Source organism: Callionymus lyra, chromosome 4, assembly GCF_982586985.1.
Source record: "Callionymus lyra chromosome 4, fCalLyr1.hap1.1, whole genome shotgun sequence".
Taxonomy (NCBI): Eukaryota; Metazoa; Chordata; class Actinopteri; order Syngnathiformes; family Callionymidae; genus Callionymus; species Callionymus lyra.
Window position 1 is genome coordinate 37,842,128 of NC_141821.1, and position 16,971 is coordinate 37,859,098.

Here is a 16,971-nt window from a genome sequence, read left to right on the forward strand (position 1 = left end):
GCCCTGCTTTGTTTATAGAACGGGTTGAGACTTCTGGGATTGATGACATGACAATTGCAAATATAGCAGGAGCCAAGGTATAAGCAGCCAAATTCCCCACACAAGTTGATATCATTTGTTTTCACACTATATAAGTTGTTCAATATTCTTTCCGGAAAATGATAAAATAAACGTGGTAATTGAACTTGTCTGGCAGAATGAAGAGTCTGGTAATCTGCTTTTGCCCCCCCAAAATTTGGAATACAACTTTACTTGATTTGGGGCTAATTCTGGTAATAACTTTTGTAAAATATGTTAAATTGATTGGTTTATAAACTGAAGAGGTATGTTAACCCTTTAATCCAGGGGTCTCTGAACCGGTCCTTGAAGAGCCAGGGTGGTGCAGGTTTTTGTTCCAACCTATCCAGAGCAGAGTGTGATCAGTTGATGGTCAGTCTGGTGTTACATGGTTAAGATGAAACCTCATTGGTTAAACTGTACATGCTTGATCGGTTGGAACAAAAACCTGCACCCTCCTGGTTCTTTGGGGATTGGTTTGAAGATTCTTTAATCCAAGTCAGTTGTACTAGTGTCCACAAACATGTTTGGGGTGTTTAATGAATGATGGTCCAATAATGATCTCTCCATGATTCTGTGTTTTAATGTGTGGAGCAGTGACTCATCTGAACAATAGATGGAAGTGCCCATTCTTTGCTTTTAGTCTGTTTGTTTGTGTCTAAGTCTGTTTGTTCGGAAACAATGCAACATTAAAGAAAATGAGACACTTTGGGAGAGAGACACCTCCAGGGCTGATAAAAGACCCCGCGGCTCGGTTCTGGTTCCTGTGGTGGATCTGCGGTCATGGAGCCGAACCCTGAGACCGGATGAGGGTCCAGTAGTCGCCATGGACTCCCCCAGTGAGTCACAGTCTGAATGACCTCTTGTGTGTTTAGTGTGTTTGCGTTTTCGTGGGGCGCGCATCCGTGGGCGTGTGCGTGTTCGGGTTCTGAAAGGGCGCGTCCTGGCGCGGCTGCCGGGAGGCGCGTCCGGAGCCTCAGTGGACTCTTGGAACTGTTCGAGTCCCGAACCAGCAGCTCGTGTGTGTCCGTGACAAGCGGGATCTCTGTCGGTGCGCGTGCTGTTGATTCTCCACCATGTTTTTTAAAGATGCGCCGTCAGTTTGCGAATGTTGCAGAAAACTGGTAGAGGTAAGACAGCATCATTGTCTTGGGTCGTGTCAGCGCCACCATGCTCTTACTTTGAAAGTATGCTCACGCTATGACGTTATAACAAAGCACGGATGGCGGTGGTATTTTATCAACAAGTTATTTTAATGAAAAATGTTTATTGTTGACTGCAGAGCTCCAGATATGCTGAGTAATGCTCTGTCAGTTGGGAGTTGAGATGTGTGACTAAATACCTACGCAAATAAAACCAACCAGTACTTGTCAATATCTTCTTAATACTACATCAAAGTAAAGGACAAATGAACACAAACTTCTGTGTACAATTGAAATTCAAACTCATTTAAAGTACTTAAACGTGCCGGCAGTTTACTTTAATGACCTGTGCAACCTTTTTTATATATACTGTATATATGGGATATATATGGCAATATTATTAGATATGTGCAACATACTACATGTTATACTTCTTGGCTATCAGGTATAATGTTCTATATTTCATACCTTAAACTTTCTTAACGTCATTTCTTTCTTCTCACTATACTTGAACTGTTCTCTGACTCCTTTAAGAAACATCTTAAGACGTTTCTATTTGTTCATGCTCTTCCTTGATTTTCTGGAACTCCTGTTGTGTTATCAGTTTTATCTTGATCTTTAAAATATATACTTTATTGAATATTGTTTTGATTGTTTAAGCGCTTTGTGACAATGGTCTGGAAAAGCGCTATATAAATAAAAATGACTTACTTACTTACTTACTTACATCGTTATGACAAAAACTTTGAACATTAATAAGCAATTGTTGTAAATAAAAAATCCTATTTAAGTTTATATACATATACAAGTATGTACACACAGACACACACATACACAAGTTTAACGCAGGTGACATGCAGTGAGAATATTGAGATTCGTGAGAGTTTCTTGTGCAAATCCACTTTCAGCAAATCTGCAGAGCGCTTCAGATCAGGAAACTTCTGTAATCAGTTTAACCTCAGGCTCAGACTCACGGTAAATTTTAAGAAATCACAAGGTGCCCCAAGAATCAGGGAAACTTTGTGTTACCCAGAGAACTTGATAAATATTCAGAACACAGTACAAGATCATGGAGCAGGTTTACATTTGGATATGTGTAAACATAAGTCAAAGTCAAATAAAAGCCAATTAAAATGTAAAGTCAGGTTCTCAAAACATTACAAATAAGAAATGAAGGTTACTTAGGTCACAACAGCTTCGGAGCCCACTAAACTAGATCGCCTACTGAGCATAACATGTGACCGTCAAAAAAGAGTTTAACCTTTGCTGTTCAACCAGCTTTAGCTATAAGCGTCACTGTTGGCAAAAAATCAAGAGTTTCCCCTGGGGTTCTGATTCAAAGGTGAATCAGTAACTACACTAACTTCAGAGATGCGAGGGTTAGCCTTCAATAGTTGAGAGGCAAATTGAAATAATTTCTTGTTTTCAACTGCTATTCTCTCTGATGACAACAATATTGGCGCAATAGAAGTTGCTGCAAATTTAGACCAACGGCAAAACACTTATATTAAGTTGATTTTTGCTCATGTTGATTTTTATGTTAAATAATTCAACGTTATATTGTGCATGGATTCAACGCGGAGGTGTTCAAATTAAGATAATTGATTCAGTATATTGCGACTTTTTATCTTCTGGGTAGTATTTTCTTACAAAGAACTTTCTTTTTAGTTGCTGTTTAGCTGAATAATCCTCACATGTCAGTTTGTTGGGAAACAGAAGGTGTAACAATTGTCGTTGTATAAATGAAGTCCTGTTGATCATTAATGTTTATCAGTTGCGTATCAATACGTTAAAATAAAATGTTTTCTATTCTGGCCAATCAACAGTTTCTGCTGACATGTTTTACTTCAAAAGCAGCAATCTAGTCAATTACAAAAATAAATCTCGCTGAGTAGATACCTAAAGAGCCTTAGGATGCTTATGTGGGAACATTGCTTCATTTTGATTCCCATGCACTCTCATGTTGAGTGTTTTTGTAAACCGCTCACAGATACTGAGGAGCACGATACAGCCGAGCAGCAGCGGTGTCTGAATCAGCAGCTCATGACATCAGCAGGAAACATGCAGTATGTTATCAAAGCCCAACATGAAGTACTGTCACACTACCGTCTCCTGCACCTGATTGCGTGACGTCGTATGTGTTGGGAATATATTTTGCTCAGAGAATCACCACATCTGACGAGGCAAAAGGGTATCAAACGTCCTTCCACTTATGGGGTTGCAGGTATAAATCCTCCTTGGGGAAATACAGCGAGTTTTACAGCATCCAACATTTATTTTTCATAAACAATTTTGTATTGCCATTTACAGAAATGGGTAATATTGTTTCTTTATCTACATTACTAATGTGTACTTTAACTATTAATAAGGTTTTACACATATTACAGGTTAATATGATTCATTTTGTAAAAAGTATTTTCCACATATCTTTTGATATAATTAAATGACCATTTATGCATATCAGCATGAGTCACACGAGTATGTCACGAGAGTCTCTGGTCTTTATCGGAAGTCTGGTCACTGACGAGTGTTGTATCTGACTTTAGTTGGGCCATGAGCCTGGACTGCAAATTCAATCATCCCACGGTGTGTGTGTGTGTGTGTGTGTTTGCGTGGGGGGTGGGATGGTGAATGCATTCTCACATGGGCAACACCTCAAGAGAGAGTTAGCGGAGCCACGTGCTGAGTCACAGTACTTCGCCTCTTGTTCTCAATATAAATTGTTGTTCAGAATTGGAGTCGTTGTTAAATGGGGTCGTGCAAACGTTCGGTCTGTCACAAGTTTATTCAGCCACTCTTGTGGGGCCACTATGTAACATTCGCTGGGTCTCGGGGTGTCCTACATAGACCCACCCTCTGCTGCCACTGAAAAGGACTGCATCGCTGAACGTCATAAGGTTTCCTGAAGCCTCATCATACCATCTCCTCTTCCCCTATCTCCTCTTGGCAAGCAAGCAAAACACTGCGACTCTTGGGACGTTTCGAGTGTTGGTGACTATCTCTTAAAAATCAGATGACCAACATTTGATGTGTAAGTTACATCACGATTGTTTGACTCTTTATTTGAACAGTCAATCTAGTTTACATAAAGAAAAACCCTAATACAACAATAGTGGGACACACCAAAGTTTTCTCTTTTTCTTCTTGGGGGTGGGTCTAAAGAGTAATCCCCTGAAATTCTAACTTATTAAGCTTTATCATTTGTTTTGTTTTTGTCACTTCTGTCATTGAGTTTTACTCCCCTAATGGTGCTGACCGAAAGTCAATGTGTGAATCTCTTTTTCTCTTTTTACCCTCACAACTAGACAATGTACCTTCCTCTGTCTTTTGCCTTTGAGAAAATGCGGCAGTTCTTTCCATGCCAGAGCACCTTATATTGATTAAAAGATGGTCTGTTGATGGTGGCAGTGTAAAACTTTGTTTAATGTCAAACACATGGACAAGTGGCCTAGTCATTTTACATGGCACTCTGGATGTTTGACTCAAAATCAAAGATAAGTAAGTAAGTAATTTATATATGTAGATATGGTGACCTATAGGGATTATAGATGTCAAAAAATATTGGCAGACTCTTAAGGGAGGAAGGAAGTCAAGCTGAAGATAAGGAACATTCATTTATTCATTCCTTGTCTACTGCTTTATCCCAGGGTCGGGGTCACAGGGAGACTGGAGCCTATCCCGGTATCATAGGGCGAGAGGCAGGGGACATGGAACACATATATCATTTTGATAAATTGACCCTCGAAGAATGAAAAGGCAATATCAAAATATACTTTATGTCTGGCCCGCAACCGTGACTGCAGGAAGATTTTTGTCCCTTTTGTGCTCTAAAGCATCTTATTAAAGTATTTTATATTTCATAATAAATATGGATGAAGTTCATTAAAAAAGATTTTACTTATGCACTCTGTTTGTCCCTTTCTTATTATAATACAAATGATCAATTTGGTATTATTGCAGTGTTTAGTGGAAAATGTGATTTATTCTATGGTTTTAGACCCTAAGTAAAGGGGGTTGTCGTCTAATACGTGACTTAATGAACAATTAAGGCTTGTGGGTCTGGAATATGGGCGGAAAATAAAGGGATGGTGTCTTTTTGTTTAGACTTCCAACAGATATTGTGAATTACGATTGAGAGTTTCCTGATATGTCTATATTTTCTAACCACCTTGAAATGTATAAAAGAGTGTCAAGGGCCAGAGTGATGCTGAATATGACACCAAGTGGTAGCTTGTGGAACTTCATCCAGCCAATCGGCCACGAGTTTCAAAAGACCTCTTCTCTGAATGATGTGTAAGAGCTGCATCATATCCAAAATCCTGTAGCACCACGACCACAAGACCTCACAAGAGTATCTGGGTTTTATAACCAGCCCACACCTTTCTCAACAATAACCCCGACCGCCCAACTTAAAAAGAAATCCCAAATAATGATATTAGAAGATCCTGAAACTCTTTGTAGAGTTAATTTGATTCAATACATGTCAAACACATCAAAAACACACATTATAAGACTCAGACTAATTATTCACTTAATAACAACATTATTTTCTCAGTCAGTAAGGGCCTGGGGTTAAGTTAGCTGAATAATTTGTAGTTTTACAAAAGAGGACAATGGAAGCTAAAAAATACTTTTCTTTCTCACTTGGCTATTTGCAGTCTCTGTATTTGGTTTATTCTGCTAGTGACCTGCGTAACTCTAAGAATCATCTTAATTTTCTGCAAGCCATCTGCGTCATGCTCCCTCTGCAGTGAATGAGTGCATTCAGCATGCGGCGATGAAGGGAAAGGCTGTGTGCCCACATGACCTTGAGCAGAAGAGACGCTCTCACACTCATGACCACCTCATGGAGCAGGTTAGAATGTAGGGTTCTTGGAAGTTAAGAATGACTAATGGATGACTAAAAATATTCTAGACGGGCTTGTTCTAAGAGATTTCCCATGAGCCCTGTCTGCTGCGTCTATCTTAATCTCAGTTTAACCAGTGCACTGAAGGAAAAAAACGGGCCGTGTCAGAGGTCTTTGTAGCTTTAGATACATTTGTTACTCGTGCAATTCTCTAAAAGCCTTGATGGTGATCATTGGACAAGCAGAGGCCGGCAGTCGTCTCAGGACACAGATAAAGAGACAGCCATATATGAAAATGCTGAGTCATCATTAAAGAACACACAAGAAATAGAATCAATCAATATGACCCATGAGCAATGCTTTCAAAAATATGCACTTATGTGAAAATTAAAGGCCTTCATCTTCCAAAAAAAACCTGGAAACACTAAGATATTTACAGGTGGTCAATAGGCTGTTAGCATAGTAGCATGGATTGTCCTGAAAGCACTAGGGAAGGATTGGAGAAGCATTTTTTTATTGGCAGTTAACCCTTGTCTCAGGGCCAAGGTGACTGTGATGCCATGGGTTAAGAGTATCAGGAGTGTGGTTCAACACACATTAGATCCTTTGGAGCTGTGTATCCAGTATATATGACAGTTTGACACAAATCTGTGTAGCTGTTCAGGCTATGAAGTAGCTGAAAGTGATGTGTGTTGAGTGGATGGTTATGGCTAACAACAAGACTTTTTAGAATTTTGCATCTGCCCGGAATGGTGTCAAAGACCTGCTTGGTTGGCTCTCCCTCTAAGAAAAAACAGTAAATATGTGCACTTTTAAAAACGTGATGGTATTGTACCCCAGGATTTAACCATTTCTAAAAACTTTGGGGTCTTGGATATCCAACCACATTTTTCTTTCTACCCAGCTGGAAGCTTCCTGTTGATGTACTGACAACCAGCAACCAATGTGTTTCATTTATGCCTTGATAGAAACTTAAATTGTTATCAGTGAACGTTTGTAACTTCGTCTGCCTGACACAGGAAACTCTGAACATATAGTATAGGAGCCCCCTATAGTAAGATCAATGTAGAAGTTTCACCATTTTAAATTCTATATACATATAGATGCAAAACTAGTTACCGGCACTTGTTATGTTTGTCCATTGCTTGGAATTCTTGATCTTCAAAATATACAAACACATCTGTTTGTGCTGGTTTCCAAAGATACGTATTAATAGAATAACATTAACATTTGCCGGAATCTTACATCATATATTTGCACAATGCTGATGTCAGTGATTGTGGGGAGGTTTAGAGATGCAGGCATTGACTTCAATATGATCACAGGTTTGAATCCTGACTAACCAAAAGCCTAAAAATCTGCTTGAAAAAAGTTTTTGATGTCCTTACAACACAACACAAAAAGGATCTTTGTTTTTTTCACTGCAGGACTAGTAGTCTTGCTGTTAATACTGCTGGAGTGGACTCATCCTAGCCTGCCAAACCCTCTCAGACCCATCTGTGATCTAAGAGTACTTAATCGGTTCATCAAGGAGGCACGAGACGCTGAAGTCGCTATGGTAAGTAAAGCATGAGATTATCTTTCAGCTTCATGCATTAAGACCAAAAGTGATACAAATATATCTCTTGCTCTCTGATCCTGCAGAAGTCGTGTAGAGAAGAATGTAGTTTGTCAGCATCCATCACTGTTCCACAAACCAAGGTTGACTTTGGAGTGTGGGAGACTAAGAAAGTAAGAAACAATTGATTTTCATCCTTTCTAACATGCTCATACATACAGACATTTGCCGAGACCTGCTGCTCTGTCGAGTGGGTAAAGCAGATGGCCTCGACAGAAGTAAAGTTAAAAAAGTTCAAAGATAGCAGCAGAGAGCAAACAGTGAATACTTTGTAAGCTGCTATAATGAACAGAGAACGAAAAGATGTACAACTTAAAAGACAACACTATCAAGGGCCACATGTTAATATCCCGGAGATCTCCTGAGGGATTAATAAAGCCTTTCTAAGTGAATCTAATCCAATATGATATTATGATGGAACTGTTTCTTTGGGGCTTTAAATGATGAGAACATTTGAAAAGTATATAAAACCAAATACACTATTAATTTAATCTCTCTAAATTATATATACAAATATATATATATATATATATATATATATATATATATATTATATATATAAATTTTGTTAGTGCGAGTGACAAATGTTGCAAAATAGTAAAGACCAAAAAAAAACAAGTTTGTAAAAATGTAACTTCGTACAAATCGTACAAATTCGTACTGGATTCATTCGAGTTGATCAAACATCAGGATTCAATTCTAGAAGTCTCCACCTCCAGAGGGCTCATTGTATAAACAAAGTGGGTGTGATTGCAGCTGGCCTGGAGGAGGAGTGAGGCCCTTTATTACTTCATAATGGACTCCGCTCTCGTAGCCTCTCGTTTGCCCAGATTAAGATGAACTTTATAAAGTAACAAGTTCAAGGAGAGGAAGACTTCAACATTTGAAACATGTGAGTAAGTCAGGAAAGTTAGGTTTTCACATTAACTTTAAGTCCTTGGTTCCTGGACTGATAAGGTTTCTGCTGCAGATGTTTATTTACCACATTTGCCTGCTCTTGGTTTGATACTGCACATTGATTTTCTGGAACTCCTGTTGTTCAGTTTTATCTTGACCTTTAAAGTATATACTTTATTGAATATTGTTTTGATTGTTTAAGCGCTTTGTGACCCTGGTCTGGAAAAGCGCTATACAAATAAAAATTACTTACTTACTTAGTAACAGTTCAAATTAAATTGTCTTATTTATACAACAGCACCAGTTTCAGTTTCAGATTGGGGTGAGCAGAAATTAAAGAAAAAATATAAAGATAGCACAACCTGTAGAGTGTGAGTAGTTAGCTGGCGCCTCGCAGCCTACTCCTACCAGTGTGTTGGATCAAGTGACATAGTGAGTATTGTAAGTAGATTTCAGACTACTAACAATAGAAGAGAAAAGCGTCTGCTAAATGCATTGAAGTAAATGTATGTAAAATTGACATAATAAATGCATAAAAATCAGCCGATTTTATTTTATGAAAATGTATTTTTAATTGGATTTTAAATGTATCTTTGTAGTTAGAAATGTATAATACAAATATAGGTAACCATAATAAGATGGTTGCATAGCTACTTCCAAAATGATTGTGTAGTTTTAGTCCAACTTTGCATTTTGCCTGGTCTGGCCAGTCACAAGGAAAAAGTTATATGATTTCCTTTCTTCGTAAGACAATTTGAGTATTGTTACGGTCTGTAATTAAAAGCTGGATTATGAAAACTCCTTGTACCACAAGTAAAGTTTGTGTTGTATATTAAGTAAATTAGCCTTTTATTTTTAGCCTGAAGAGAAAAGACAGGAAGTGCAAACAGGATTATGGCTTCTTCAACGTGCCCTCAGCTTGTTACGGACGTGGATCACCAGCACAGAGCTGCACAGCCACATAGACAACTCCATCACTAATCTTCACAGCATCAACGCAGTGCTGCACAGCCTCAACATTCAGGTGAGCATGATGATAGACAAACTGTTGCGTGTGTGTGTTCCCGAAGCCTCAAATGTTGTTTCCGTTCAGGACTACACTCCCCCGGCCAGCGTCACAGACTTGGAGGGAACCTGGAACGTGACCACTGGAGCCGAGATTCTTGAAGTCCACTTCAACTTCTTGAGAGGAAAACTTCGCCACCTTCTCCTGGAGGCACAGGCCTGTCAGCAAGATGCCAACAGCTCATCTGTGTGAAGTCCCTAATGAACCTGAACACACCACAGCGTAGTATGGACCAGTCCTGGACACTGACAAACTGAGGCACTGCTTTTGCACTTTTTTGTGTTTGAACGAGTGTGTGTGAGTGTGTTTGTCTTTCTGTGTGTGTGTTTGTGTGTGGGTGTGGGTGTGTGTTCGAATGCTGGAAATCGTGTGACGTTTTCAACTTTAGTCACTGGAACTTTTTTACGAAGTGAACTTATAATATATATTTGAAAATATTTATACAGATTTTCTATTTTACTGCTTTTTATTCCGATGTTTGCTGCTGCCCGGCTTCTATTTCTTGTTGTGTCTTCCTGCTGACTAACACTATAGAGGGTCGTATGAGAAGCTGCTTCATCCAGCACACTGAAGTCCATGAAATCCCGACAGGAACACAATAACGTCAGCTCGTTAAAAGCGCATCCTGTGACGCGGACGATTGCTCTGGGAACGCTGCAGATGTTTGTATCCTCTGTCAAGATGTCTTCCGTATTTATACTTCCAGATGACTGTAAATTGTAATTGTGACCTAACCTGGTAATCGTGAAGGATGTTTGCGCACTGTAAAAACCTCTATTTAAAAACTTGTAAATGTTGGATAAAGAAAACTGTTGTGACCAAAGTTGCTTTATTTTTATACACAATCTTGTGAAGGGAAGCGGTGAAGTATTGCAGATGACAGATTTTTACGTCAGCAATGATTCATTTTCTTCTTTTCCTCCATTTTCAAGATTGCCTCTTTAAACACTGGAAGACTTGGTCACTGGGTTCATGAATTTAATCAAGGAATCTTTGTCAGAATCAGAAAACTTATAGTCAAGGTTCAGGACCAGAGGAGAGAGATCCTTCCAGGCTGTTGCTCCTAAGACTTGGAACGATCTCCCTCTCCCCTTGCGTTTGATGGATCTACTGACTCCTTCAAGGAACATCTGAACACATTTTTATTCGTGCAGGCTTTTCCTTGATTTTCTGGAACTCCTGTGTGGTTCTCGGTTGTGTCTTGATCTTTTAAGCATATATTTTATCGGGTATTGTTTTAATTATTTAAGTGCTTTGTGACAGTGGTCTGGAAAAGCCCTCCTTAAATATTACTTACAGATTTACTTAAATAGGAGCCATTAGATGGAAGTTGCATACAGATATAAATGATTAACACAATCTATTGAATTGAATAAAAGCCATGATCCAGACAGCAGGAAGGTAGACCAAATTCTTTAACAGGGACTTTCTGGTGCGGCTTGAGGTGAGAAGAACATGGATCCATAATTCCATCTAGTGGACATCAAACACAACTGCAATGGAAATGGATTTTGAGTCGTTTAATTGAGACAAGGCGAATTAAGTTTTCATACAGACATAAAAAAAAAAGCAGAAACAAAAGCACATAACAGCATTTTTCGTTGCAAAAATGTTATCCTTTTCTATTTCCCCTTCTCTTTAGTGGTCACTCATGAAATAAAATCCACTTTTACAAATATTACCCATCAAAGAGAGGACGGTTTAAGTTCAATCATAAAGAACATATTCATCATTAAAAAATAAATAATGCATTCCCCAAATTCTAGGCGAAAACTTTGTTCTATAGCAACAGAGATACTCTTCTTCGTTTGAATGTGTGAGGTAACAAGGCTACTTAAACCCTCTGAGAGGAACCATTTTCTAAAACAGCTAAACCCACTTCAGACGGTCACTGAGGGTCAGGGTAGAACACCTTGATGTGGATGGCAGAGTTGTTCCTGGTGCGGGTCAGAGGCTCCCCTTGTTCATCTGGGTCTTCAGGTTCCAGGTCATCCACCAACTCGACAGTAGAAGTGTTGGCAGCCAGTTGTAGTGCCCCCTGGCTGCTGGCCTGCAGCTGCAGTGCTATGTTGATGGCACGATTGATAGCCAGGCCAAGACCATGGATGCAAATTTCCCGGTGTGCACCACCCTCCAGTAACTTCTGGCAGCGGGCCAGCTGTGCCCTGAAGTCGGTCTTCATGTTGACGTACACGTCGTTGCGTCTCTTGGGCAGCTTACGGGGGAGGCGTTTCCGTAAGGTGTACTCAACCGGATCCATGTCCGCTGCTGGAGGGGCGCCGTCGGCGTGGAATGAGCTCATCTGGGAGTTTGTGGAGACGCTCATGTGGCGCTGGTCGGTCATGGCTGTTTTCGCTGAACAGAGACACAAAAGATAAAAAATAAAAGACAATGAATTAAATGAAGGATATCCACGGTCCCTAAGGCTCAAGGCAAGAGTTTGTAATGCAATTAAGTTAAGGTAAGGTAAAACTTTATTGATTGAAATTGTTTTTTTTCTAATAGCCAATTCCAATTAGATATTCATTTTAAGACCAACCTGAGTCTACAATAAAAAATGAAAAAAAACGGCAGACAATTCTCATTCAACATAACCTTAACATAAAATATTACTTATAATCTGTTAATCTCGAAGACTTTAGGAAATTTGATTTAGGAAAACAAATGAATGAAGGCCTCGTTTTTAACAGATTCTAGATAAAAAACACACGATTCTGTCCTGCACCAACCTTTGAATGATAGCTTGTATAAACCGTATATACGTTTGGATGGTATTTTGAGTTATTTTAGTATTTGAGAACGTAAACATATAAACGTATATAAAATAAATAAATAGAAGATCATGGGTCAGTTTTACCTGTTAGAACGTTTGAGCAGAACTGCCTTTTTAATCCTCGGACAGGAAACAAAACTGCATCGTAAGGAAAGTTGCATTAGAAATGGTTACAGAAGCTAACGTGCTAGCCTTTCTGTGTTGATGTGGAAACACAGCGTCATTAAAGCAAAAACAAATAACGACCAATAACATATGGGTGTCGAGAGGTACAGAAAAAGCCTGTTTATTAAATATCTGTCGACAGATGCAATTTTTTTTGTTTTCCATTCCAAATACAGACACATATCAACAGCCTTAAGAAGACACCCATAAACCGCTCTTAGTCTTGTTAAGAAATGTAAAAAAAAGAAAAAAAGAGGTCGATCTTACCCAAAACGTTGTTTCAATATATATGATTTAAGATAATTTCATTTTAACGGAGATTGAATACGAGATGTAATGTTTTTCTTCTATTCTAAATTATGGTTCACAAGCAACAAAAAGCCAGGACATACTGCCATCATGTGGCATGGAGACCTACTACAGCTACAGGGTTTTTTTCTATACAAATGTAACCGAGTGAAAATGTTTCGCCACTAGGTGGCACTATTTGCCTGCAATCAAAAGGTTCATTACTTATTATGTCCTGCGTGACTACCTGGCAGGGGGACGGCATTCACTGATGACGCTGTGTGTTCGTTCAGTGATCGCATTCAGTACAGGATTAACACCATTACAGTATTCACACGAGCATGCGCACTGGCGCCCTCAGACATGCGCACTGGCCTCTCTAACTCCGTCAGCAACAAGGCAGAGACAGCCGATCACAGTGCAGATTGCATTACTGCAGTGGCCCCCAAGCTTTTCTAACTCAGGGCCCACTTTACGTCTCAAAAACCTTTGTGGCCCACCTACGAGCCCAGGAATACGAAGGCATTATAATCTCACATGTATTACTCGTAGGAAAAACAATATAATGAAAAGAATATTTAAAAATGTTTAATATCCTTTTAGACTTTACGAGTTTTAACATTTAAAACATTATTATGTGTGTTTTTATTTTTATATAATTACGTCCACCCTTCCAGAGCGCACGGTGTAGCAGTAGCGCGGTAGCCTCACAGCAAGAAGGTTGCTGGTTTCAATTCCAGGCCGAGACAACCTTTCCGTGTGGAGTTTGTATGTTCTCCCCGTGTTCTGTGGGTTAACTCTGGGCACTCTGGTTTCCTCCCACAGTCCAAAAACATACAGAGGTTGATTGAGAACTTTGGGAAATTGTCCTTAGTATGAGTGCGTTTGTGAATGGTTGTCTGTCTTTGTGTGTCCTGTGACATGCTGGCGTCCTGTCCAGGGTGTCCCCTGCCTCTAGCCCTATGACTCTATGATAGGCACCAGTCTCCCTGCGACCCCGGGATAAAGCGGTTGTCAATGAATGAATGAACATCCACCCTCCCGCAAAAAAATGATACCATTTTTGAAACTATTTTGCGGCCCACTGGCAATACCTTTGCGTCCCACAGGCTTGGAATCACTGTATCACAGTATTGACAAACTGAGGATGTTTTGATTTAAAGTAAAACTTTGTTTCATAGTGTTTGGCGACCGTTTTGCACAAGTTGTGTTTTCTAAAACACAACTTTATAAGCGATTTGAAAATACTAGAAACAATTTATTTGGAAATTATTGTGACAATGAGTTTTGTTTCCACTGTTTGTCAGTGTTGTTGGTGTATGTGTGGAGTCTCGTCAGATCAACAATATTGACATTGAATAAACGTTGTTTGTAAATGTATTCCTGTGTGTGTTTGTTTAAGTGTCATCATCAGAGAATGATGATGGTTTGATATTAACCATTATGAGTTGCATGTTGTTGTATGAATAAAAATAATAAAAATAAAATGAATAATTAAATAATATGCCATTTTACCTTCTTATAATTGACTCCATTCATGGACCTCACTGCAGGTCATTAAGAGCTTAAAATGTTACAATAAATCTACTGGTTCAGTAAATAGTTTTCTTCCAATTGCTTTTAATGTGTTTTGTAAATGAATAAACTTTCACAATACGATCGTTAGTTTAGTTTTTTCGAAAAAGTGACATATCCGTCAAAGCGTCGTCACCCGTCTGTGAATACTGTATTGCGATCTAAATAGTGATCGATTGTTTCTTTTTTTTTTGGCTGACGGAGTTAAAGAGGCCAGTGCGCTTGCTTATGGATGGCAGTGCGCATGCTTGTGTGAATACTGTGATTGTGTTAATCCTGTACAGACTGTCGCTGTCTGTCCACAGGTGTGTCTGAGGCCGTTTGGTCTGAGACCTGACGATGTCCTAAAATGTACACCACATTACGCATACCGTATTTACTTTCACGTTCACTGGAAACCACCTGATTTCCATTAAGCTGTTACCCAACAATCCCCTCCCTCAGTAGAGTTTGCAGATTATGTTTTTCACAATAAACAGATTCCCTCTTCTGTTGTTTCATACATCATTTTCAACAATTGCGGCTCGTAGAATCGTAACATCTCTCAATGCATTCTAAAAGTGGTTTAAAAAGTGATTCAAGCCTTTGCTTTGTTTTAAGGGCTCCAGCTTTGTAGAACCACATGCAGGAATACCTCATCGCACCACTGAGAGCAATGTTGAATGTGGATCGTAGGATTTCACGACCAGTTTAAATCAACATTGAATGATTTATTTAACGCTCCATTAAAGATTCTTTCAATTTTGACACGTTGTATCCAACAATATCCTCATTATTTAGAAACATCCTATTCTTAATACAAGAAACGGTCGATAATTATAGAAGACAGATAGTAGACAGATGGATAAGGAGAGGAGTGAGGGAGGATATAGTGAGAGAAAAGAGGAGAGTGTAGGAGGGTCCATGGGGGTGCTGGAGAGAACTCGGGATCTGATGACGTGGTGAAGTTCCTGGATCAGCAACAGCTCTGGAGGTGGATCCCTGGATCAGCAGCAGCTCTGGAGGTGGATCCCTGGGGCTCCGGGAGAGAAATAAAAAGGTGTGGGTTTGGGACAAATGTATACAATACACAGGTATACAGACTCTGGTGACGGGTGAAGATATATAGAGGGGAGAGGGGGGGGGGAGGTTGAAATAGCCAGGCCAGAGGCCACATACCTAGCACAGCAGATCCAGACACAGGGGCCCAAGCCGCGGCAGGAACCCGCGGGAGACCAGGACCCGGCAGGCGAGATAACCACCAGAGCCGACCCCAAACACCAGCGAGAAGGCGGACCACCACCGGGGGCGCGAGAGGGCAAGCACAGGCGAGGACGACTGAGGAAGCAGAGAGGGGGAGGCACCAGGCGCAGGCACCGGGGCAGAGGGGCAGCCAGAAGAACCAGTCAGGGGATAGGGCCCCGGGGCCAGGCCGGGCGACGGAGCACCCCCAGACCGTCAGGCTGCCACCAAGTCCATAGCAGGGGACCGAGTCAAGGAGATCGGGATCTACCACAGCAGCGGCGGTGGAGCCCCCCCCCCAATACCCTGCAGACACGGCCAGTAGCCGGGTCGAGTGCCACCGCATGAGCCCGGGGGAGCAATGGCCAGGCACCGGCCCAGGTCCCCTGGGTCACAGGGGGGCCGCGGTTGTGCGGGCAGGGCGGGGGCAATGGGGCTGCAGCCGTCCGGGAACGGGAACTAGTCTTTGACTAGATCTTTCATCTGCTATGAAAATCAAAAAGTGCAAAAGTAAATTAGTAGTAGTTTTAAATATTTAGTTTTCCTTTAGCATAAAAAAGGTTGTTACGCCTTTAAAAGGCTGTAACCTGCTTAATATCCGGGCTCTTTGTGGACGAATAAGACAAAGAAAATTGGACCTAGTCCAGACAGAGATCACTACATGGCGGTCAATTTGAGCCCATGAGCTCTGTAGGACCTGTATCACATGTTAGAGAACTGAAGTGCCCTTTTTATCTTGTTGTATGTGGTGATATACTGTTTATATGTTCTTCATTCTGCAGTGATGTCAAAAGTCATGTCTGAAATTGAAGAGTGCAAAAGTTACATTCCCCTGTCTTTGTTTATCTTACATAGAATAAACAATTGGACGTGTGTTCCTGTTACACAGCTGCACAACCTTACTTTGACCCCGTGTTCTCATCCTTAACAGAAACTCTAAATAAATTCTCCTGTAACTTGCTGCTCTATTACAGTGGTCATAAGGTCTGTCAGAAACCCTCTTCTATGAACTTAAACTGGCTCAAAATCCATCTTTGCCTTCAATTAGGTATGAAACTATTCGTCTAGAAAATCCCCTGAACATTCATTTCCCTCTACTTCCTTTCCTCTCACTCCAACCTTGCGACTCCAGACTTTAGTTGAACTTCACTTTACTGCCTCCATACGCATTTAATCCAAGAGAAAATCCACTCAAAACACCAATACCCCTTACTTTTATAAACATTAGTTTAACACAGAGAAAATAAGCTTATCCAGGGTAAAACAAAACAGAAAACCTGTTGGTATAAACCAAATAAAGCATGATCTTATGGAAGTGGGTC

At 40.3% G+C, this 16,971-nt stretch overlaps 2 protein-coding genes across 4 annotated transcripts; one reads left to right on the forward strand and one right to left on the reverse strand.

Moving 5' to 3' along the window:
- The first annotated feature begins 759 nt into the window (after positions 1 to 759).
- epoa (erythropoietin a) lies at positions 760 to 10,422 on the forward strand. 2 transcript variants are annotated; one of them, XM_087788316.1, is made up of 5 exons: positions 760 to 896; positions 7,474 to 7,604; positions 7,691 to 7,777; positions 9,421 to 9,585; positions 9,655 to 10,422. In XM_087788316.1, the coding sequence occupies exons 1-5, from the start codon at positions 884 to 886 to the stop codon at positions 9,817 to 9,819; spliced, it is 561 nt and encodes a 186-aa protein (XP_087644442.1). In that variant the 5' UTR covers positions 760 to 883; the 3' UTR covers positions 9,820 to 10,422. The 2 variants fall into 2 exon arrangements, with proteins under 2 accessions (XP_087644442.1, XP_087644441.1); XM_087788315.1 differs by lacking the exon at positions 760 to 896 and adding an exon at positions 1,059 to 1,187.
- Positions 10,423 to 11,132: 710 nt separating this feature from the next.
- On the reverse strand, positions 11,133 to 12,935 carry pop7 (POP7 homolog, ribonuclease P/MRP subunit). 2 transcript variants are annotated; one of them, XM_087788317.1, is made up of 3 exons: positions 12,833 to 12,935; positions 12,485 to 12,538; positions 11,133 to 11,982 (listed from the first exon to the last, which is right to left on the reverse strand). In XM_087788317.1, exon 3 carries the CDS (start codon positions 11,969 to 11,971, stop codon positions 11,516 to 11,518), a length of 456 nt encoding a protein of 151 aa, XP_087644443.1. In that variant the 5' UTR covers positions 11,972 to 11,982; positions 12,485 to 12,538; positions 12,833 to 12,935; the 3' UTR covers positions 11,133 to 11,515. The 2 variants fall into 2 exon arrangements, with proteins under 2 accessions (XP_087644443.1, XP_087644444.1); XM_087788318.1 differs by lacking the exon at positions 12,485 to 12,538 and having other exon boundaries at positions 12,833 to 12,922.
- Positions 12,936 to 16,971: the final 4,036 nt, after the last annotated feature.